This window comes from Salvelinus namaycush, chromosome 5 (genome assembly GCF_016432855.1).
Source record: "Salvelinus namaycush isolate Seneca chromosome 5, SaNama_1.0, whole genome shotgun sequence".
In the NCBI taxonomy this organism is placed as follows: domain Eukaryota; kingdom Metazoa; phylum Chordata; class Actinopteri; order Salmoniformes; family Salmonidae; genus Salvelinus; species Salvelinus namaycush.
In genome coordinates this window covers 29,927,585-29,950,865 of record NC_052311.1, presented here as the reverse complement: position 1 = coordinate 29,950,865, position 23,281 = coordinate 29,927,585, and the positions used below count along the sequence as shown (strand labels likewise).

The window sequence follows — 23,281 nt, the reverse complement described above, 5'->3', positions numbered from 1 at the left end:
TCTCTCTCACCCAAAGACGATCGTGACAATGTGAGAATATTGCCCCTGTTGTTAAAAACATCAAAAACAAAGTCAATGTTCCTCTCATGCCAGCTGGGGTCGAACAATTACTTATTCCTTACAGTTATGTCTGAATTATTCCACAAAAGAGCTTTATGTGGGGAAAAATTGTGCATGAAACATATTTTCCAGGCCATTAAAAAGCTTGTAGGTGAAACCTAGCCAATTTAGCAGGTCATCTTTCAGGAATATAATTACATTTCAGTAAAAACTGAAGCCCTCCCAACTTAACACATTATTTGGAATGAAATACCATATTGAATCAGTATTAATAAAACATATTTTCAACCAGTTTATATTGAAAGTGTTATTTATGTCAACAAAATCCAACACTTCCAGACCGCCTTCAGCTCTTTAGTTAGAAAGGACTGACTTTTTTAGTTTGTGAGACTTCTTTTTCCAGATGAAGTCAAGAAAGGTCCTATTGATCTCTTTACCAGTAGCAGGATTTAAACATAACGATAATGAGGGGTACCCAAAACGAGACAGTCCCTCTGCCTTGGACAGAAGTACTCTCCCAAAAGATCTCTTTGTAGCCAATTATTGAATATATTTTTGAAATCATTGAAGTGTAAGATTATGAAATGAGAATCAGTGACGTCATTCATATTCTGAGGTTGTAAGAGCCGATTGTTCATGCTCACCTGGTTATCCCCATTATCATTGATCAGATTGTCCCTCTGCGCGTGGGGGAGAGTCTGTGTTCCGTCCAGACTAATGATGCTCTGACTGCAAGGTCTGACGTATTTCATGTCACTCTTTCTGGAGTCAGTAGTTCCACATACCTCGTAATTATATACGTGTCGCAGTGTCCCAGTGCCACCTACGTCAGCGTAAAGGGGCGGGTAATACGGAATAACTGGGAGATTCCCGTTGGATTTGTAAAACATGCGCTCACGTCTCCATCTGTAGCATTTCACTGACAGGATGGCTATGATGGACACAATAAAGAAAAAAGAGACTACAGCCAAAGCCAAGACTAAGTAAAAAGTCAGGTTGTCATTGTACTCCTTGTCGTGCGTAAAGTCAGTGAACTCTGAGAGCACTTCAGGGAAGCTGTCCGCCACCGCCACGTTAACATTGACTGTAGTTGAACGAGAGGGCTGCCCGTTGTCCTCCACTACAACAGTGAGCCTTTGTTTCACAGCATCTTTATCATTGACTTGGCGTATAGTTCTTATTTCTCCATTCTGTAATCCCACTTCAAACAGCGCTCTGTCTGTCGCTTTCTGCAGTTTATACGAGAGCCAGGCATTCTGTCCAGAGTCCACATCAACAGCCACCACTTTAGTAACAAGATAGCCAACATCTGCTGAACGAGGCACCATTTCAGCCACCAGAGAGCTGCTAGTCTGGACTGGGTACAGAACCTGAGGCGCGTTGTCGTTCTGGTCCTGGATCATTATTTTCACAGAAACATTGCTACTGAGAGGAGGGGAGCCTCCATCCTGCGCTTTTACGCGGAACTGGAAATCCTTGATCTGCTCGTAGTCAAAAGAGCGCACTGCATGGATGACTCCGCTATCAGCACTAACGGACACATATGAGGAGACGGGCACTCCGTTAACCGAGGAATCCTCCAGTATGTAAGAAACACGGGCATTCTGGTTCCAGTCAGCGTCTCTGGCTTTCACTGTGAATATAGAGAGGCCCGGTGTGTTGTTTTCTATAATGTAGTCCTCATATGAGCTCCTCTCAAAGACAGGCGCGTTGTCATTCACATCTGATATCTGTAAGGTGAGAGTGACGCTGCTGGAGAGCGAGGGCACGCCCTCATCAGAGCACGTCACACTGATATTATACTCAGAGTCTCTCTCTCGGTCCAAGTCACTATCAGTTACTAGACTGTAAAAGGCGTTAGATGTTGATTTAATAGTGAATGGGACGTTCTCATTTATGCCACAGTGAACTTTACCATTACTTTCTGAATCAGGGTCGTTCACGCTCATCATAGCTATTACTGTGTTCGGACGGGAATCCTCTGGTATTGAACTTGATTTGGAAATCAAATTGATAACAGGACTATTATCATTCATGTCACTAACATCTATGATTATTTGACTCGAGTCTGACAGACCTCCCTGATCTTTTGCCTCAATAAATATTTGATAATGTTTTTGTTTTTCATAATCTATATGACCAATCAATTTCAATTTGCCGCTGTCACGGTCTAACTCAAACAAATCCGATACACCAGCGGTGCCACTTGACGTAGAGTAGGTAACAAGACTATTAGACCACTTGTCCGCATCAGATGCGCTGACCGTAGTTAACACGGCTCCTTTAGGAGTATTCTCAACAACAGTGGCTTTGTAAATCTCCTGGGTAAAAACCGGAGCATTGTCATTCGCGTCTTGCACTGTGACACGGATTTGCAGCGTCCCAGTCATCTGTGGCTCGCCTCCGTCCATTGCTGTTAGCACTAATTCAATATTCTCTTGTTCCTCTCGATCTATTGGCTTCTGTAAAACCATCTCTACCTTTTTACTACCATCTGGCTGGTTTTTCAGTTGTAATTTAAAGTGATCCGTGGGTTTAAGGGCGTAGGTTTGAAGACCGTTAACACCAACATCCGAATCCACTGCCCTCTCCAGCATAAATCTGGCTCCGGTACCTGCAATTTCACTAATCTCAAATTTCATTTCATTTTTTCCAAAACTGGGAGAGTTATCGTTTATATCTGTGATCTCAATCGTTATTGTATATAATTCCATTGGATTCTCTAAAATCATTTGAAAATCAAGGGCGCAAGGCGTCGTCTGTCCGCAGAGAGCTTCACGGTCTATTTTCTCTCTGATAAGGAGAACTCCCCTTTCTTTATTCAGCTCGATGTATTCTGCGCTGTCTCCTGTATAAATACGAGCTTTACCTGATTTCAGTCTTTTGACATGTAAACCCAAATCCTGCGCTATGTTACCGACTAAAGAGCCTTTCGCCATTTCCTCCGGAATGGAGTAACTGACCTGCCCGTGCACTGAACTGAGAGAGAGGACCGAGATAAACAACAGTACTTGCCGTATCATTGTTCTGTCCGACATTTTTCCTTCACCATGAAACAACAAGCAGGTTATAATCCGTAAAACAGACTGCAATATTCCATTAGTTGCCAGTCGAAAACATCAAAGGTAATTGACTAAAAATGTCACAATTCTGGAACAAAAGAATCTCAGGCTGGTGTCTCCGTGCTTGGTGTTCTCTCTAACTCGGACTGCGCGCTCTGCGTGGGGCTCTTTCTCTCTCTAATATATCGAGATGACGGGGGAGGTACTGCTGCAAGTCTGCTCTAAAACTGCAACACACTGACCGACAGCGGCCCATTGAGTTCAATGAAATGAACTACACAATATTAATTAAAGAAAATGTATAGAGGTATTTTCGGTCAACAATAGTACTTTCAAGTTTAAACTAGCCCACTGACAGAACATATCAAACATTACACGACCTTAATTCTCATCACTGGCAATATAAATCTAATGCCATATATATTCTGAAATACTTCAGCGTTCTATTAAGTTAAAGTAACATCACAAAGCATATCCCATGGCAAGAAAAATGCATGAAATATTAAACAAGAAGCTAATGCAGAATCTAAATGAAATGACGACACACTATATCAGAGGAGTATGATAAGATGAATGTGAGTGAAGTGGGCCGATTGAATGTTAACACAGAGTCAAATAGCAACACGTCTTCACTTGAATCATGTCACCGACATAACACATTGAAGGTACATAGGCCTGTCAGTCGTTGCTCAAAATAGATTTAGATTGTTCTAGACAAGCGGGAAAATGTTGACACACTCGTGTAGTTGTGAATTATGCACTGAGAACCATCTCTGACTTTAGTTCTACATCACACTTTGACGTTTGAATGAAACTCTCACTGGACCTCAATGAAAGAAAAGCGGCGGTGTCCACAGCCCTGGTGCTGAGAAGGACACAAGTAGGCGATCTGAAAATGCAACCGGCATATGACGAAAGGCTGTAAGCAAGAACACTTGAGTAAATAGTACAAATCGTTTTCATTAACACCAACCTCTAGTGGAGAGTCTGGTTCATCCAAGATGTTCCTTTCACTCTGCATCCGCTGCATCGTCCCTGTAGAACTGGGGTCCATTATCAGTACGTTCTGACTACAGGGTCTGGCGAACTGACAGTCACTCTTTCTGGAGTCAGTCGTCCTGCACACCTCGTAATTGTACACGTGCTGTAGCGTTCCTGTCCCCAAAGTGTCTGCGTAACGCGGTGGATAATATGGAATAACCGGGAGATTGGAATGATAGAGGATGCGAGACTGTCTCCATCTGTATATTTTCACTGATATAATAACAACTAAACATGTGATGAACAGAAATGATACTACAGCCAAAGCCAAGACTAAGTAAAATGTCAGGTTGTCATTGTACTCCTTGTCGTGCGTAAAGTCAGTGAACTCCGAGAGCACTTCAGGGAAACTGTCCGCCACCGCCACGTTAACATTGACTGTAGCTGAACGCGCGGGCTGCCCGTTGTCCTCCACTACGACAGTGAGCCTTTGTTTCACAGCATCTTTATCATTGACTTGGCGTATAGTTCTTATTTCTCCATTCTGTAAGCCCACTTCAAACAGCGCCCTGTCTGTCACTTTCTGCAGTTTATACGAGAGCCAGGCATTCTGTCCAGAGTCCACATCAACAGCCACCACTTTAGTGACAAGATAGCCAACATCTGCTGAACGAGGCACCATTTCAGCCACCAGAGAGCTGCTAGTCTGGACTGGGTACAGAACCTGAGGCGCATTGTCGTTCTGGTCATGGATCATTATTTTCACAGTCACATTGCTACTGAGAGGAGGAGAGCCTCCATCCTGCGCTTTTACGCGGAACTGGAAATCCTTGATCTGCTCGTAGTCAAAAGAGCGCACTGCATGGATGACTCCACTATCAGCACTAACGGACACAAATGAGGAGACGGGCACACCGTTAACCGAGGAATCCTCCAGTATGTAAGAAACACGGGCATTCTGGTTCCAGTCAGCGTCTCTGGCGTTCACTGTGAATATAGAGAGGCCCGGTGTGTTGTTTTCTATAATATAGGCCTCATATGAGCTCCTCTCAAAGACAGGCGCGTTGTCATTCACATCTGATATGTGTAAGGTGAGAGTGACGCTGCTGGAGAGCGAGGGCACGCCCTCATCAGAGCACGTCACACTGATGTTATACTCAGAGTCTCTCTCTCGGTCCAAGTCACTATCAGTTACTAGGCTATAGAATCCATTAGATGTAGATTTAATGGTGAAGGGAATATTTTCATTTATCCCACAGTTTAACTGACCGTTGTGGTCTGAGTCCGGATCGTTAACGTTGATCATAGCTATAACTATATTTGGGCTCGAGTCCTCAGCTATTGAGCTAGACTTTGACATTATATTAATAACGGGACTGTTGTCGTTGACGTCAATAATATCTATGATTATTTTACTAGAATCGGATAGTCCTCCCTCATCCATTGCCTCAATAAACATTTGATAATGTTGAGCTTTTTCATAATCTATTTGACCAATGAGTCTAAGTTCACCACTGTCGCTGTCTAACTCAAACAGATCAGTACTGCTGGACAAAGAATAGCTGACGAGACTATTTGATCCTTTATCCGCGTCAGATGCGCTGACTTTCGTCATCAAGGTTCCTTTCGGCGAATTTTCAACAACGGTTGCTTTGTATATCTCCTGCGTAAAAACCGGGGCATTGTCGTTCGCATCTAATACAATGACGTGTATCTGCACTGTTCCAGACAACTGAGGCTCACCTCCATCGAGAGCGGTTAAGACTAAAGATATCTGCTCCTGTTTCTCTCGATCTAAAGGCTTCTGTAAAACCATCTCTACCTTTTTACTCCCGTCAGGTTGATTTTTCAGTTTTAACTGGAAATTAGCAGTGGGATTAAGGATGTAGCTATGGAGACCGTTCACGTCAACGTCAGGATCCATCGCCCTCTCTAGCATAAACGTAGAGCCAGTAACAGCGGTTTCGCTAATTTCAAAACGTCTCTCGTTCTTTTTAAAAGTAGGAGAGTTATCGTTTACATCTGTAATCTCAACAGTTACTCGAAAGAATTCCATGGGATTTTCTAAAATAATCTGAAAATGCAGTGCACAAGGCGTCGTCTGTCCGCAGAGCGCTTCACGGTCTATTCTCTCTTTGATAAGGAGAACTCCCCTTTCTTTATTCAGCTCGATGTATTCTGCGCTGTCTCCAGTATAAATACGAGCTTTACCTGATTTCAGTCTTTTTATATCTAAACCCAAATCCTGCGCTATGTTACCGACTAAAGAGCCTTTCGCCATTTCCTCTGGAATGGAGTAACTGACCTGCCCGTTCACTGAACTGAGAGAGAGGACTGAGATAAACAACAGTACTTGCCGTGTCATTGTTCTGTCTGACATTTTTCCTTCCCCACGAAACAACAAGCAGGTTATAATCCGTAAAAAAGTCAGTAATATTCCATTCGTTTGTAGTTCAAAACATCAAAGGTAAACGACTCAACAATAAACAATTTTGGAACAAGAGAATGGCAGCTCTGTATCTCGGTATTAATGTTCTCTGTAACCCGGACGGTGCGCTCTGTGTGCGGCTCTGTCTCTGTCTAATATATCGAGATGATGGGGGAGGTACTGCTACTGCTACACATTTGCTATGAAACTGCAACACACTAACCAACAGCGTCCCTCTGAGTTCAACCCACTGAACTACAGATATACTTTTGAAAAAATTAAAATATTCGAACACACTTGGGAAAGTTTGAGTCTCCAAACTATAAAACACAGTACAACTATGCCAACAACACAAACAGGCCAATGTATTAATGATAAATGAAAACCAATATGTCAATGAGATGTGAACAAACAAGGTCTAAAGATAATACACATTGAGAGAAACTGCTACTTTAGAAAACTGCAGGCTCTGTGATTGAAATACAGATTATTTGCAAACCACCGCTGTCCATGCCCGTGGTGCTGAAATGACCACATATCAGTGGAATATAGAGTATTTATGACCATGGAAACTTCCCAGGTACACAGACTTGATTTCAAACAGATGAAATCACCGATAGCTTACATATAGACCTATATGAAACATACAGTTTTAGGGAAAATAACTATTATTCAAATATAACAGACCTCTATTGGGGAGTCTGGTTCATCCAGGATGTTCTTTTCGTTCTGCATCCGCTGCATCGTCCCTGTAGAGCTGGGGTCCATTATCAATACGTTCTGACTACAGGGTCTGGCGAACTGACAGTCACTCTTTCTGGAGTCAGTCGTCCTGCACACCTCGTAATTGTACACGTGCTGTAGCGTTCCTGTCCCCAAAGTGTCTGCGTAACGCGGTGGATAATACGGAATAACCGGGAGGTTGGAATGATAGAGGATGCGAGACTGTCTCCATCTGTATATTTTCACTGATATAATAACCACTAAACATGTGATGAACAGAAATGAGACTACAGCCAAAGCCAGGACTAAGTAAAAAGTCAGGTTGTCATTGTACTCCTTGTCGTGAGTAAAGTCAGTGAACTCCGAGAGCACTTCAGGGAAGCTGTCCGCCACCGCCACGTTAACATTGACTGTAGCTGAACGAGAGGGCTGCCCGTTGTCCTCCACTACGACAGTGAGCCTTTGTTTCACAACATCTTTATCATTGACTTGGCGTATAGTTCTTATTTCTCCATTCTGTAAGCCCACTTCAAATAGCGCCCTGTCTGTCACTTTCTGCAGTTTGTACGAGAGCCAGGCATTCTGTCCAGAGTCCACATCAACAGCCACCACTTTAGTGACAAGATAGCCCACATCTGCTGAACGAGGCACCATTTCAGCCACCAGGGAGCTGCTAGTCTGGACTGGGTACAGAACCTGAGGCGCGTTGTCGTTCTGGTCCTGGATCATTATTTTCACAGTCACATTGCTACTGAGTGGAGGGGAGCCTCCATCCTGCGCTTTTACGCGGAACTGGAAATCCTTGATCTGCTCGTAGTCAAAAGAGCGCACTGCATGGATGACTCCACTATCAGCACTAACGGACACATATGAGGAGACGGGCACTCCGTTAACCGAGGAGTCCTCCAGTATGTAAGAAACACGGGCATTCTGGTTCCAGTCATCGTCTCTGGCTTTCACTGTGAATATAGAGAGGCCCGGTGTGTTGTTTTCTATAATGTAGGCCTCATATGAGCTCCTCTCAAAGACAGGCGCGTTGTCATTCACATCTGATATCTGTAAGGTGAGAGTGACGCTGCTGGAGAGCGAGGGCACGCCCTCATCAGAGCACGTCACACTGATGTTATACTCAGAGTCTCTCTCTCGGTCCAAGTCACTATCAGTTACTAGACTGTAAAATGTGTTAGATGTTGATTTTATTGTAAAGGGGATTTTCGCATTTATGCCACAGTGAACTTTACCATTACTTTCTGAATCAGGGTCGTTCACGCTCATCATAGCTATTACTGTGTTCGGACGGGAATCCTCTGGTATTGAACTTGATTTGGAAATCAAATTAATAACAGCACTATTGTCATTCACGTCACTAACATCAATTATTATTTTACTTGAGTCTGAAAGGCCTCCATTGTCTATTGCTTCTATATCAATCTGATAATATCTGGCTTTTTCATAATCAATTGGGCCATCTAATATCAAATCCCCATCTGCATTTATATGAAACAATTCTGAACCACTGTCCATACCATTCGAAATTAGATAGGACACTTCACCATTTGTTCCTTCGTCTGCATCAGAAGCACTAACTGTAGTGACAACAGTTCCTTTTTGTGAATTCTCTGTTATTGTTGCCGTATAAACTGTTTTGGTAAAAACCGGCGCATTGTCGTTTGCATCTAACACGGTTACGTGTATCTGCATTGTCCCAGACATTTGAGGTTTGCCTCCATCCAAAGCAGTTAACAACAACGACATATGCTCCTGTTTCTCTCTATCTAAAGGTTTCTGTAAAACCATCTCTACCTTTTTACTTCCGTCAGCCTGACTATGTAATTTCAGAATAAAATTGTCTGTGGGTTTCAGCGAGTAGGTTTGGAGACCGTTTAAACCTATGTCTGGATCGACTGCTTTCTCTAACACAAATTTAGAGCCAATCACCGCCGACTCACTGATTTCCAATCTTCTCTCAGCCTTTTTAAAACTGGGAGCATTATCGTTTATATCTGTGATCTCAACAGTTACCGGGTACAATTCCATCGGGTTTTCAAGAGAAATCTGAAAATCCAGTGCACAAGGCGTCGTCTGTCCGCAGAGCGCTTCACGGTCTATTCTCTCTTTGATAAGGAGAACTCCCCTTTCTTTATTCAGCTCGATGTATTCTGCGCTGTTTCCAGTATAAATACGAGCTTTACCTGATTTCAGTCTTTTGATATCTAAACCCAAATCCTGCGCTATGTTACCGACTAAAGAGCCTTTCGCCATTTCCTCCGGAATGGAGTAACTGACCTGCCCGTTCACTGAACTGAGAGAGAGGACCGAGATAAACAACAGTACTTGCCGTGTCATTGTTCTGTCCGACATTTTCAATGCGATATCAAACAACACAAACGTTATAATCCGTAAAGAAGTCTGTAATGTTCCACTGGTTTCCAGTGCAAAACGTTAAAGAAAAATGGTCCCAAAATCCACCACGGTTGAACAAAAGAATCGCAGCCCTGAGTCACCGTGTTAGTGTTCCCTGCAATCCGGACTGCGCGCCCTGTGTGTGTCTTTCTCTCTCTAATATATCGAGATCATGGGGGAGGTACTGCTGCAAATCTGCTCTAAAATTGTAACACACTGACCAACAGCGTCTCTCTGAGTTCAATGCACTCCACTACATAAAATAAAAACATTACAACATACTTATGGTTTCAGTTTACAAACGATAAATACCGTATTGTTCTTATATCAACAACTAAGCCAATGTAAATATGACAAAACAAAGTCAGTGAGATATTAACAAACAAGGTCTAGTAAAATACACGTTGCATGAAAATATTCTACAATAGGAAACTATTTGCTAAGCATTGAAATAAACCCTATTTGCCAAGAGCCGCTGTCCATGACCATGGTGCTGAAATGGCCCCACATGTAGAACGAAGAGCATTTCTGACCATGGAAAGTCCCCAGGTATGACACATACTAGATTTTAAACAGATAAAATCGCCGATGCATTTAGACAGACACGTGAAACATATAGTTTTATGGAAAAGATAAAGACTCAAATATAACAGACCTCTAGTGGGGAGTCTGGTTCATCCAGGATGTTCTTTTCGTTCTGTATCCGCTGTATCGTCCCTGTAGAACTGGGGTCCATTATCAGTACGTTCTGACTACAGGGTCTGGCGAACTGACAGTCACTCTTTCTGGAGTCAGTCGTCCTGCACACCTCGTAATTGTACACGTGCTGTAGAGTTCCTGTCCCCAAAGTGTCTGCGTAACGCGGTGGATAATACGGAATAACCGGGAGGTTGGAATGATAGAGGATGCGAGACTGTCTCCATCTGTATATTTTCACTGATATAATAACCACTAAACACGTGATGAACAGAAATGAGACTACAGCCAAAGCCAAGACTAAGTAAAAAGTCAGGTTGTCATTGTACTCCTTGTCGTGCGTAAAGTCAGTGAACTCCGAGAGCACTTCAGGGAAGCTGTCCGCCACCGCCACGTTAACATTGACTGTAGCTGAACGAGAGGGCTGCCCGTTGTCCTCCACTACAACAGTGAGCCTTTGTTTCACAGCATCTTTATCATTGACTTGGCGTATAGTTCTTATTTCTCCATTCTGTAAGCCCACTTCAAACAGCGCTCTGTCTGTCGTTTTCTGCAGTTTATACGAGAGCCAGGCATTCTGTCCAGAGTCCACATCAACAGCCACAACTTTAGTAACAAGATAGCCAACATCTGCTGAACGGGGCACCATTTCAGCCACCAGAGAGCTGCTCGTCTGGACTGGGTACAGAACCTGAGGCGCGTTGTCGTTCTGGTCCTGGATCATTATTTTCACAGTCACATTGCTACTGAGTGGAGGGGAGCCTCCATCCTGCGCTTTTACGCGGAACTGGAAATCCTTGATCTGCTCGTAGTCAAAAGAGCGCACTGCATGGATGACTCCACTATCAGCACTAACGGACACATATGAGGAGACGGGCACTCCGTTAACCGAGGAGTCCTCCAGTACGTAAGAAACACGGGCATTCTGGTTCCAGTCATCGTCTCTGGCTTTCACTGTGAATATAGAGAGGCCCGGTGTGTTATTCTCTATAATGTAGGCCTCATATGAGCTCCTCTCAAAGACAGGCGCGTTGTCATTCACATCTGATATCTGTAAGGTGAGAGTGACGCTGCTGGAGAGCGAGGGCACGCCCTCATCAGAGCACGTCACACTGATGTTATACTCAGAGTCTCTCTCTCGGTCCAAGTCACTGTCAGTTACTAGACTGTAAAAACCATTTGATGTAGATTTAATAGTAAATGGAATGTTTTCATTTATGGAGCACTCTACTTTACCATTATCACCCGAGTCTGAGTCTTGAACATTGATAATTGTTACAACTGTGCCAGACACAGAATCTTCTAATATTGCATTTGTCTTAGACATTATATTAATGATTGGTTTGTTATCATTTAAATCAGAAACATCGACGATTACTTTGCAAGAATCTATGAGTCCTCCCGCGTCTCTAGCTTGAATGTCAATTTGATATTTTTTCATTCTTTCGTAATCAATATTTCCTAATAGACTCACTACACCGTCATCATTATCAACTTCAAATAATTCAGCACCGCCTTCGACGATGTTTGATATGGAATATGTCACTTTTCCGTATGAATCTTGATCAGCATCAGTCGCGCTTACTGTAGCTAGAATGGTGCCTTTAGGCGCGTTCTCTGTTACACTAGCCTTGTAAACGGCTTGGGAACAGACAGGTGCATTATCATTGGCGTCTAGTACAGTGATGATTATCCGCATTGTTCCTGATAGCTGAGGCTCTCCTCCATCTACTGCTGTTAAAATCAGCGATATCTGCTCCTGTTTCTCTCGGTCTAGAGGCGTCTGCAAAACCATTTCCACATTTTTACTCCCGTCAGGTAAAATGTGTGATTTTAATATGAAATTATCGGTTGGTTTTAGGGTGTAGCTCTGCAGGTCATTCACACCAACGTCATTATCAACTGCTCTATCCAAAACGAACCTAGCTCCTGGCTGTGATGACTCACTTATTTCGAATTTCATTTCATTCTTTTTGAAACCCGGTGAATTATCATTGATGTCTGTGATCTCAATCGTTATGCTGTAAAATTCCAATGGGTTTTCAAGTATAATTTGATGGTGTAAAGCGCATGGCGTCGTCTCTCCACACAACGCTTCACGGTCTATTCTTTCCTTGATAAAGAGCACTCCCCTTTCTTTATTCAGCTCGATGTATTCTGCGCTGTCTCCAGTATAAATATGAGCTTTACCTGATTTCAGTCGTTTTATATCCAAACCCAAATCCTGCGCTATGTTACCGACTAAAGAGCCTTTCGCCATTTCCTCAGGAATGGAGTAACTGACCTGCCCGTTCACTGAACTGAGAGAGAGGACCGAGATAAACAACAGTACTTGCCGTATCATTGTTCTGTTCGACATATCCTTTTCACAATTAAACCATAAACACCATATAATCCGTTAGACAATTTGCAGTATTCCGTTAAAAGTAAGTTCAGAAAATAACACAATTCTCTGCCAATAATCCGTCTCACTGGAACAAAAGAATCCAAGATCGTAGTCTCCTTGCTCAGTGTTCTCTGTAACCGGACCGTGCGCTCTGCGTGCGGCTCTCTCTTTCTCTTAATATATCGAGATGATGGGGGAAGTACTGCTGCAAATCTGCTCTAAAACTGCAACACACTAACCAACAGCGTCCCTCTGAGTTCAATCCACTGAACTACAGATTGCCTTAAAACAATAAACGCACCGCAACATATTGTATATGAGTGTCACGCCCTGACCTTAGATATCTCTGTTTTTCTATATATTTTGGTTAGGTCAGGGTGTGACTAGGGTGGGTACGCTAGTTTTGTATGTCTAGGGTTTTTGTATGTCTAGGATTTTTGTATGTCTATGGGTGTTGTATGTCTAGGGGTTTTGTAAGTCTATGTTGGCCTGATATGGTTCCCAATCAGAGACAGCTGTTTATCCTTGTCTCTGATTGGGGATCATATTTAGGTAGCCATTTTACTCGTTTGTGTTGTGGGATCTTGTCTACATTGAGTTGCCTGAGTGCATACCAGTAGCGTCACGTTTCGTTTGTTCTTTATTTTTTTGTTTTGTTTTGGTGAGTTTTGATTTATTAAAAATATGTGGAACTCTACCCACGCTGCGCCTTGGTCTCATCCTTACGACGATCGTGACAATGAGAAGGTTTGAGTATCCGAAGGGTAGAATACAGAATACTATTAGGTGAAATCAACACATATAGGCCAATGTATGATGACAAATGTAAACCAATATGTCAGGGGGATGTGGGCAAAGAATGTATAACGAAAAGCACGTTGCGTGAAACTAGACTACTGTGGTAGACAACAAGCAACCATTTGAAATTCACCCTCTTCGCAAAGCAACTCTGTCCATGATAGTGCTTCTGAAATGGCCACATATCAGTGGAACGAAGAGCACTTCTGACAGACTCGATTGCAAATAAAATGTAGACATTTACGGAAAATGTAATGACTAAAAAATACCAGATTTCTATTGGGGAATCTGCGGAGGGCCCACATCGTGCGCCTTTACGCGGAACTGGAAATCCTTGATCTGTTTATAGTCAAAATTATAGTCCTATCAAGTTTAACCCAACCCAGTCATGTGACCTGTATTAACACATGAACAACTGTAAACATAGAGCCCAGAGGATGTGGACATGCAATCTCCAACAAGATACACGTTGCTGAAACGACAGAATAGAAAACCGGATGTATGGACGCTAGTGTGCTTTCTATAGAAATACACATGACTGATATAGATTTAGGAATTGCACTCTTATAACAGCGAACTATCCATGTGAGTTGGTGATGAATTTACAACATCAGTGGAATAAATAGCATTTATGTACACGGACAGTTTCCAAATTAAAATGACTCGATTGTAAACAGTTAAACACGATTAAACAATAAATTAGACATACAAATATAGCTTTGAGGGAAAATGAATTATTTAAATATGACAGACCTCCAATTGCGAGTCTGGTTCATCCAGGATGTTCTGTTCACTCTGTATCCGCTGCATCGTCCCTGTAGAACTGGGGTCCATTATCAGTACGTTCTGACTACAGGGTCTGGCGAACTGACAGTCACTCTTTCTGGAGTCAGTCGTCCTGCACACCTCGTAATTGTACACGTGCTGTAGAGTTCCTGTCCCCAAAGTGTCTGCGTAACGCGGTGGATAATACGGAATAACCGGGAGGTTGGAATGATAGAGGATGCGAGACTGTCTCCATCTGTATATTTTCACTGATATAATAACAACTAAACACGTGATGAACAGAAATGAGACTACAGCCAAAGCCAAGACTAAGTAAAAAGTCAGATTGTCGTTGTACTCCTTGTCGTGCGTAAAGTCAGTGAACTCTGAGAGCACTTCAGGGAAGCTGTCCGCCACCGCCACGTTAACATTGACTGTAGTTGAACGAGAGGGCTGCCCGTTGTCCTCCACTACAACAGTGAGCCTTTGTTTCACAGCATCTTTATCATTGACTTGGCGTATAGTTCTTATTTCACCATTCTGTGAACCCACTTCAAACAGCGCTCTGTCTGTCGCTTTCTGCAGTTTGTACGAGAGCCAGGCATTTTGCCCAGAGTCCACATCAACAGCCACCACTTTAGTAACAAGATAGCCCACATCTGCTGAACGAGGCACCATTTCAGCCACCAGGGAGCTGCTAGTCTGGACTGGATACAGAACCTGAGGTGCGTTGTCATTCTGGTCCTGGATCATTATTTTCACAGTCACATTGCTACTGAGTGGAGGGGAGCCTCCATCCTGCGCTTTTACGCGGAACTGGAAATCCTTGATCTGCTCGTAGTCAAAAGAGCGCACTGCATGGATGACTCCACTATCAGCACTAACGGACACATATGAGGAGACGGGCACTCCGTTAACCGAGGAGTCCTCCAGTATGTAAGAAACACGGGCATTCTGGTTCCAGTCAGCGTCTCTGGCTTTCACTGTGAATATAGAGAGGCCCGGTGTGTTGTTTTCTATAATGTAGGCCTCATATGAGCTCCTCTCAAAGACAGGCGCATTGTCATTCACATCAGATATCTGCAACGAGAGAGTGACGCTGCTGGAGAGCGAGGGCACGCCCTCATCAGAGCACGTCACACTGATGTTATACTCAGAGGCTCTCTCTCGGTCCAAATCACTGTCTGTTACTAGGCTATAGAATCCGTTAGATGTAGATTGAATGGTGAAAGGAATGTTTTCACTTAAAACACAATTCACCACTCCGTTATTATCAGAGTCTGGGTCGTGGACACTCATTACAGCGATAATCGTATGAGAAGGGGAATTTTCTGCTATTGATTTAGAAGTTGACATCATGTCAATCAAAGGGTTGTTGTCGTTAACGTCTACAATGTCCACTACTAATTTACTGGAATCTGAAAGACCGCCTTGATCTTTTGCTTCTATGTCAATCTGGTAATGTTTAGCTGTTTCATAGTCGACCTTGCCTATCAAACGCACCTCGCCATTACTCTCGCTAATTTGAAATAAGTCCAAAATACCAACTTTGCTACTTGATATTGAGTAAGTGACTAAACCGTTTGATCCATTGTCTATATCAGTTGCACGAACTGTAGTTAATAAAGTACCCCTCTTCGAGTTCTCGACAACACTCGCCTTATATATTGCCTGCGTAAAAACCGGAGCGTTGTCGTTTGCATCCAAGACTGTGACGTGTATCTGCACTGTTCCAGACAACTGAGGCTCACCTCCATCGAGGGCAGTTAAGACTAACGATATCTGCTCCCTTTTCTCTCGGTCGAGGGGCTTCTGCAAAACCATCTCTACCTTTTTACTTCCATCAGCCTGACCTTGTAATTTTAGGATAAAATGTTCGGTTGGATTAAGGGAGTAGCTTTGGAGTCCATTTGCTCCTATATCAGAATCAAAAGCTCTTTCCAGGACAAATTTAGCTCCGGTCACAGCTGATTCACTTATTTCGAATTTCATTGCATTGTTTTTGAAAACAGGAGCATTATCATTGATATCGATGATCTCAATTGTGACTCGATAAAATTCTATTGGGTTCTCCATAATAATCTGAAAATGTAGTGCACAAGGCGTCGTCTGTCTGCAGAGCGCTTCGCGGTCTATTCTCTCTTTGATAAGGAGAACTCCCCTTTCTTTATTCAGCTCGATGTATTCTGCGCTGTTTCCAACGTGAATACGAGCATTACCTGATTTCAGTCGTTTTATATCCAAACCCAAATCCTGCGCTATGTTACCGACTAAAGAGCCTTTCGCCATTTCCTCTGGAATGGAGTAACTGACTTGCCCGTGCACTGAACTGAGAGAGAGGACTGAGATAAACAACAGTACTTGCCGTGTCATTGTTCTGTCCGACATGTTCCCTTCACCATTAAACCACAACCACCATGCAATCCGTTAAGCAATTTTAAATATTCTGTTAAATATAAATCCAGAAAACAACAATAATGTCTTCCAATAATCCTTATCGCTGGAACAAAAGAATCGCAGCTTGGTGTCTCCGTGCTTGGTGTTCTCTATAACCCGGACGGTGCGCTCTGCGTGCGACTCTTTCTCTCGGTAATATATCGAGATGACGGGGGAGGTACTGCTGCAAATCTGTTCTAAAACTGCCACACACTGACTGACCAACAGCGTCCCTCTGAGTACAATGCACTGAACTACAGCTATTCTTAAGAAAGAAACAATTCTAAAATGTTTGGGAAGGTTTGAGTCTCCAAAAAAGAATGTACAGCCCAATCATGTTTTACCCAACCCAGTCATGTGGGCTATATTAACACATGAACAACTGTAAACATAGATACCACAGGATGTGGACAAGTAATCTCAAACAAGATAAACGTTTATGAAACTATAGGGTACATCACAACCGGAAACGACTTTAGAAAACCGAATGTATGGTAGCGTGGTTTTTATACAAATACACAATTAGTTATATAGATTTATGAAATGAATTCTTATTTTATCAAATGTTTGCATGATCTTGACAACGGTGAAGACGTCAATACAATTCACCGTTTCCTATGTCAAAGGTCCCTCTTTGCGAAGCACCGCTGTCCATCTCAGTGGTGCTGAATTGGCCACATCAGGGGAATGAACAGCATTTCTGTCCACGGAAAGCTTCCAAATGTAAAGACTCGATTTAAAAACAGTTAAAGACGATTATAAAAATGCATTACACACAAAAATACAGCTGTAGGGGAACATTCATTATTTAAATATAACAGACCTCCAATGGCGAGTCTGGTTCATCCGGGGTATTCTGTTCACTCTGCATCCGCTGCATCGTCCCTGTAGAACTGGGGTCCATTATCAGTACGTTCTGACTACAGGGTCTGGCGAACTGACAGTCACTCTTTCTGGAGTCAGTCGTCCTGCACACCTCGTAATTGTACACGTGCTGTAGAGTTCCTGTCCCCAAAGTGTCTGCGTAACGCGGTGGATAATACGGAATAACCGGGAGGTTGGAATGATAGAGGATGCGAGACTGTCTCCATCTGTATATTTTCACTGATATAATAACCACTAAACATGTGATGAACAGAAATGAGACTACAGCCAAAGCCAGGACTAAGTAAAAAGTCAGGTTGTCATTGTACTCCTTGTCGTGCGTAAAGTCAGTGAACTCCGAGAGCACTTCAGGGAAGCTGTCCGCTACTGCCACATTAACATTGACTGTAGCTGAACGAGAGGGCTGCCCATTGTCCTCCACTACAACAGTGAGCCTTTGTTTCACAGCATCTTTATCATTGACTTGGCGTATAGTTCTTATTTCTCCATTCTGTAATCCCACTTCAAACAGCGCTCTGTCTGTCACTTTCTGCAGTTTATACGAGAGCCAGGCATTCTGTCCGGAGTCCACATCAACAGCCACCACTTTAGTAACAAGACAGCCCACATCTGCTGAACGAGGCACCATTTCAGCCACCAGAGAGCTGCTAGTCTGGACTGGGTACAGAACCTGAGGCGCGTTGTCGTTCTGGTCCTGGATCATTATTTTCACAGTCACATTGCTACTGAGTGGAGGGGAGCCTCCATCCTGCGCTTTTACGCGGAACTGGAAATCCTTGATCTGTTCGTAGTCAAAAGAGCGCACTGCATGGATGACTCCGCTATCAGCACTAACGGACACATATGAGGAGACGGGCACTCCGTTAACCGATGAGTCCCCCAGTATGTAAGAAACACGGGCATTCTGGTTCCAGTCAGCGTCTCTGGCTTTCACTGTGAATATAGAGAGGCCCGGTGTGTTGTTTTCTATAATGTAGGCCTCATATGAGCTCCTCTCAAAGACAGGCGCGTTGTCATTCACATCTGATATCTGTAAGGTGAGAGTGACGCTGCTGGAGAGCGAGGGCACGCCCTCGTCAGAGCACGTCACACTGATGTTATACTCAGAGTCTCTCTCTCGGTCCAAGTCGCCGTCAGTTACTACAGTAAAGAAATTATTCGATGTTGACTTCATCGCAAAAGGAATGTTTTCGTTCATAGAGCACTGCACCCTGCCATTTTCACCAGAATCAGGGTCTTGAATATTCATCATTGTTACTACAGTCCCAGGTGTAGCATCCTCAGATATGCTGTTTGTCTTTGACATGGTATTAATGGCTGGTCTGTTATCATTTGTATCCATTACTTCAATAATCACTTTGCACGCGTCAGAGTGTCCTCCCTGGTCTGTCGCCTGAACGTCTATCTCATAATGTTTTATTTTTTCATAATCAACATTCCCAACTAATCTCATGACGCCATCTTTTTCGTCTACCTCAAATAGTTCAGCAGCACCCTCGGCAGTATTCGATATAGAGTATGTGACCCTTCCGTTAGAACCTTGATCGGCATCAGATGCACTGATTGTGGTTAAAACGGTGCCTTTAGGAGCACCTTCTGATATACTGGCCGTATACTCTGCCTCGGCACAAACAGGAGCGTTATCATTGGCGTCAAGTACAGTGATGATTATCTGCATTGTTCCTGATAGCTGGGGCTCTCCTCCATCTAACGCTGTTAATGTCAGAGAAATATGCTCCTGTTCCTCTCGGTCTAGAGGTTTCTGTAAAACCATCTCTACGTTTTTACTACTACCAATTTTACTATTCGGTTTTAAAATAAAATGATCAGTGGGTCTAAGGTAGTAGCTTTGAAGGCCATTTATACCTACGTCATTATCAATCGCTCTTTCCAAGACGAATCTAGCACCCGTTAAAGCAGACTCGCTTATTTCGAATGTCATTGCATTCCTTTTAAAAACCGGAGCATTGTCATTGGTATCCGTTATTTCAACTGTGATGCTGTAAAATTCCATTGGATTCTCCAGAATAATCTGAAAATGTAGCGCGCAAGGTGTAGTCTGTCCGCAGAGCGTCTCGCGGTCTATTTTCTCTCTGATAAGGAGAACTCCCCTTTCTTTATTCAGCTCGATGTATTCTGCGCTGTCTCCTGTATAAATACGAGCTTTACCTGATTTCAGTCTTTTGACATCTAAACCCAAATCCTGCGCTATGTTACCGACTAAAGAGCCTTTCGCCATTTCCTCGGGAATGGAGTAACTGACCTGCCCGTGCACTGAACTGAGAGAGAGGACCGAGATAAACAACAGTACTTGCCGTGCCATTGTTCTGTTCGACATTTCCCCCTGCACATGAAAAGTCAATCACGTTATAATCCGTAAAACAGTCTGTAATATTCAGTTTGGTTTCAGTGCTGATAAACAAAGCACAATGTGTCCAAAAATCGTATCGCCTGAACAAAAGAATCGCAGCTCAGTGTCTCCGTACTTAGTGTTCTCCGTAATCTGGACCGGGTGCTCTGCGTGCGACTCTTTCTCTCTCTAATATATCGAGATAATGGGGGAGGTACTGCTGCAAATCTGCTCTAAAACGGCAACACACTGACCAACAGCGTCCCTCAGAGTTCAGACTATTAAATTACAGAATTGAACATAGAAAGACAAACACACCAGGAGAGTTGGGAATGTTAGGGCCCACATAAGAGAGAGTAGAAAGGTAACCATATAGACTATATCAATTAATTATCTTGGTCAATGCATGTAGGCCAAATGTACATAAAGGTCCCGGAAAGACGTGGAGAAAGAAAGTCTGAGCCTATCCCCACACACATGGAATTGCAATACAACAGAACACAATGTTAGACTGCAGGTGAAAGGGAAATTAATGGAACATTGTGCATTAAATACACGTAGCCTATCATAAATATCATGAAATACAAACGATATGTTTGCTTGATCGTTAAAGGATGGTATTATCTTAACCATCAACGATGATTCAGCTACAATGCAAGTTACCCCATTTGCAAAGCGCCGCTGTCCATGACGGTGATGCTGAAAGTGCAATAACGATGGAAAGAAGAGCTTTTCAGACAGTGGGAATAAAATCAACTCGAACGATGCTTTTAAAGATGTAAATGGATACAAATGGAAATAGATTACAGACCTCTATTGGGGAGTCTGGTTCATCCAGGATGTTCTTTTCACTCTGCATCCGCTGCATCGTCCCTGTAGAACTGGGGTCCATTATCAGTACGTTCTGACTACAGGGTCTGGCGAACTGACAGTCACTCTTTCTGGAGTCAGTCGTCCTGCACACCTCGTAATTGTACACGTGCTGTAGAGTTCCTGTCCCCAAAGTGTCTGCGTAACGCGGTGGATAATACGGAATAACCGGGAGGTTGGAATGATAGAGGATGCGAGACTGTCTCCATCTGTATATTTTCACTGATATAATAACCACTAAACATGTGATGAACAGAAATGAGACTACAGCCAAAGCCAAGACTAAGTAAAAAGTCAGGTTGTCATTGTATTCCTTGTCGTGCGTAAAGTCAGTGAACTCCGAGAGCACTTCAGGGAAGCTGTCCGCCACCGCCACGTTAACATTGACTGTAGCTGAACGAGAGGGCTGCCCGTTGTCCTCCACTACGACAGTGAGCCTTTGTTTCACAGCATCTTTATCATTGACTTGGCGTATAGTTCTTATTTCTCCATTCTGTAAGCCCACTTCAAACAGCGCTCTGTCTGTCACTTTCTGCAGTTTATACGAGAGCCAGGCATTCTGTCCAGAGTCCACATCAACAGCCACAACTTTAGTGACAAGATAGCCCACATCTGCTGAACGAGGCACCATTTCAGCCACCAGGGAGCTGCTAGTCTGGACTGGGTACAGAACCTGAGGTGCGTTGTCATTCTGGTCCTGGATCATTATTTTCACAGTCACATTGCTACTGAGTGGAGGGGAGCCTCCATCCTGCGCTTTTACGCGGAACTGGAAATCCTTGATCTGCTCGTAGTCAAAAGAGCGCACTGCATGGATGACTCCACTATCAGCACTAACGGACACATATGAGGAGACGGGCACTCCGTTAACCGAGGAGTCCTCCAGTATGTAAGAAACACGGGCATTCTGGTTCCAGTCAGCGTCTCTGGCTTTCACTGTGAATATAGAGAGGCCCGGTGTGTTGTTTTCTATAATGTAGGCCTCATATGAGCTCCTCTCAAAGACAGGCGCGTTGTCATTCACATCTGATATGTGTAAGGTGAGAGTGACGCTGCTGGAGAGCGAGGGCACGCCCTCATCAGAGCACGTCACACTGATGTTATACTCAGAGTCTCTCTCTCGGTCCAAGTCACTGTCTGTTACTAGACTATAGAAATTGTTTGAGGTCGATCTCATCACAAAGGGAATATTGTCCTCAATAGAGCAATGCACTTTACCATTTCCATCAGAATCTGGGTCTTGAATATTCATCATTGTTACGACCGTGCCAGGTTTAGCATCCTCAGATATGCTGTTTGTTTTTGACATAATGTTGATGGAAGGTTTGTTGTCATTTATATCGATTACGTCAATAATCACTTTACAGGAATCGGTGTTACCTCCTTGGTCTCTGGCTTGAACGTCAATTTGATAATGTTTAGTTCTTTCGTAATCAACATTCAGGTTTAATTTGACCACTCCATCCTCTTTACCAATCTCAAATAGCTGGGCTGCTCCCGATTTTGGAACATGATAGGTAACTGTTCCATATGAACCTTGATCAGCGTCAAATGCAGTGACTGTGGTTAAAACAGTGCCTTTAGTCGCGTTCTCCAATACACTGGCCTTATAAACGGCTTGGGAACAGACAGGTGCGTTATCATTGGCGTCAAGTACAGTGATGATTATCTGCATTGTTCCAGATAGCTGAGGCTCTCCTCCATCTACTGCTGTTAATGTCAGATATATGTGCTCCTGTTTCTCTCGATCTAAAGCTTTCTGCAAAACCATTTCAACATTTTTACCACCGTCTGGCAAATGTTGCGTTTTTAAAATGAAATTATCGGACGGTTTCAGAGAATAGCTATGAAGGCCGTTAACGCCAACGTCGTCATCAATTGCTCTTTCTAAGACAATCCTGGTTCCCGTTAAAGCGGACTCGCCTATTTCATATTTCATTTCACTCTTTTCAAAAATAGGCGAATTATCATTTACATCGGTTAACTCAATTGTTATGCTGTAAAATTCCATGGGATTCTCTAAAATGATTTGCAAATGCAATGCGCAAGGCGTCGTCTGTCTGCAGAGAGCTTCACGGTCTATTCTCTCTTTGATAAGAAGAACTCCCCTTTCTTTATTCAGCTCGATGTATTCTGCGCTGTCTCCAGTATAAATATGAGCTTTACCTGATTTCAGTCTTTTGATATCTAAACCCAAATCCTGCGCTATGTTACCGACTAAAGAGCCTTTCGCCATTTCCTCCGGAATGGAGTAACTGACCTGCCCGTGCACTGAACTGAGAGAGAGGACCGAGATAAACAACAGTACTTGCCGTGTCATTGTTCTGTCCGACATTTCCCGTATGATATCAAATAATACAAACCATATAGTTCGTAAAGAAGTCAGTAATATTCCATTCGTTTTTAGTTTAAAAAAAATCAAAGTTAAATGTCTCAAC

General features: G+C 43.2%; 8 protein-coding genes across 8 annotated transcripts in view; all 8 read right to left on the bottom strand.

The window, feature by feature from the left end:
• LOC120048177 (protocadherin gamma-A11-like) overlaps positions 1-23,281 on the bottom strand; it is a 119,636-nt gene that overhangs the window by 86,211 nt on the left and 10,144 nt on the right. The window lies entirely within an intron of this gene.
• Positions 85-3,098, bottom strand: LOC120047838 (protocadherin beta-16-like). The gene is made up of 2 exons (XM_038993383.1): positions 705-3,098; positions 85-93 (listed from the first exon to the last, which is right to left on the bottom strand). Exons 1-2 carry the CDS (start codon positions 3,096-3,098, stop codon positions 85-87), a joined length of 2,403 nt encoding a protein of 800 aa, XP_038849311.1.
• LOC120047829 (protocadherin beta-16-like) lies at positions 3,940-6,483 on the bottom strand. Its single transcript, XM_038993370.1, has one exon. It carries the CDS (start codon positions 6,481-6,483, stop codon positions 3,940-3,942), a length of 2,544 nt encoding a protein of 847 aa, XP_038849298.1.
• LOC120047828 (protocadherin beta-16-like) lies at positions 7,204-9,615 on the bottom strand. The gene has a single exon (XM_038993369.1). It carries the CDS (start codon positions 9,613-9,615, stop codon positions 7,204-7,206), a length of 2,412 nt encoding a protein of 803 aa, XP_038849297.1.
• LOC120047827 (protocadherin gamma-A2-like) lies at positions 10,298-12,712 on the bottom strand. The gene has a single exon (XM_038993368.1). It carries the CDS (start codon positions 12,710-12,712, stop codon positions 10,298-10,300), a length of 2,415 nt encoding a protein of 804 aa, XP_038849296.1.
• On the bottom strand, positions 14,276-16,690 carry LOC120047826 (protocadherin beta-16-like). Its single transcript, XM_038993367.1, has one exon. The coding sequence runs from the start codon at positions 16,688-16,690 to the stop codon at positions 14,276-14,278; it is 2,415 nt and encodes an 804-aa protein (XP_038849295.1).
• LOC120047825 (protocadherin beta-16-like) lies at positions 17,547-19,961 on the bottom strand. Its single transcript, XM_038993366.1, has one exon. It carries the CDS (start codon positions 19,959-19,961, stop codon positions 17,547-17,549), a length of 2,415 nt encoding a protein of 804 aa, XP_038849294.1.
• Positions 20,030-23,178, bottom strand: LOC120047824 (protocadherin gamma-A2-like). Its single transcript, XM_038993365.1, has 2 exons — positions 20,785-23,178; positions 20,030-20,035 (listed from the first exon to the last, which is right to left on the bottom strand). Exons 1-2 carry the CDS (start codon positions 23,176-23,178, stop codon positions 20,030-20,032), a joined length of 2,400 nt encoding a protein of 799 aa, XP_038849293.1.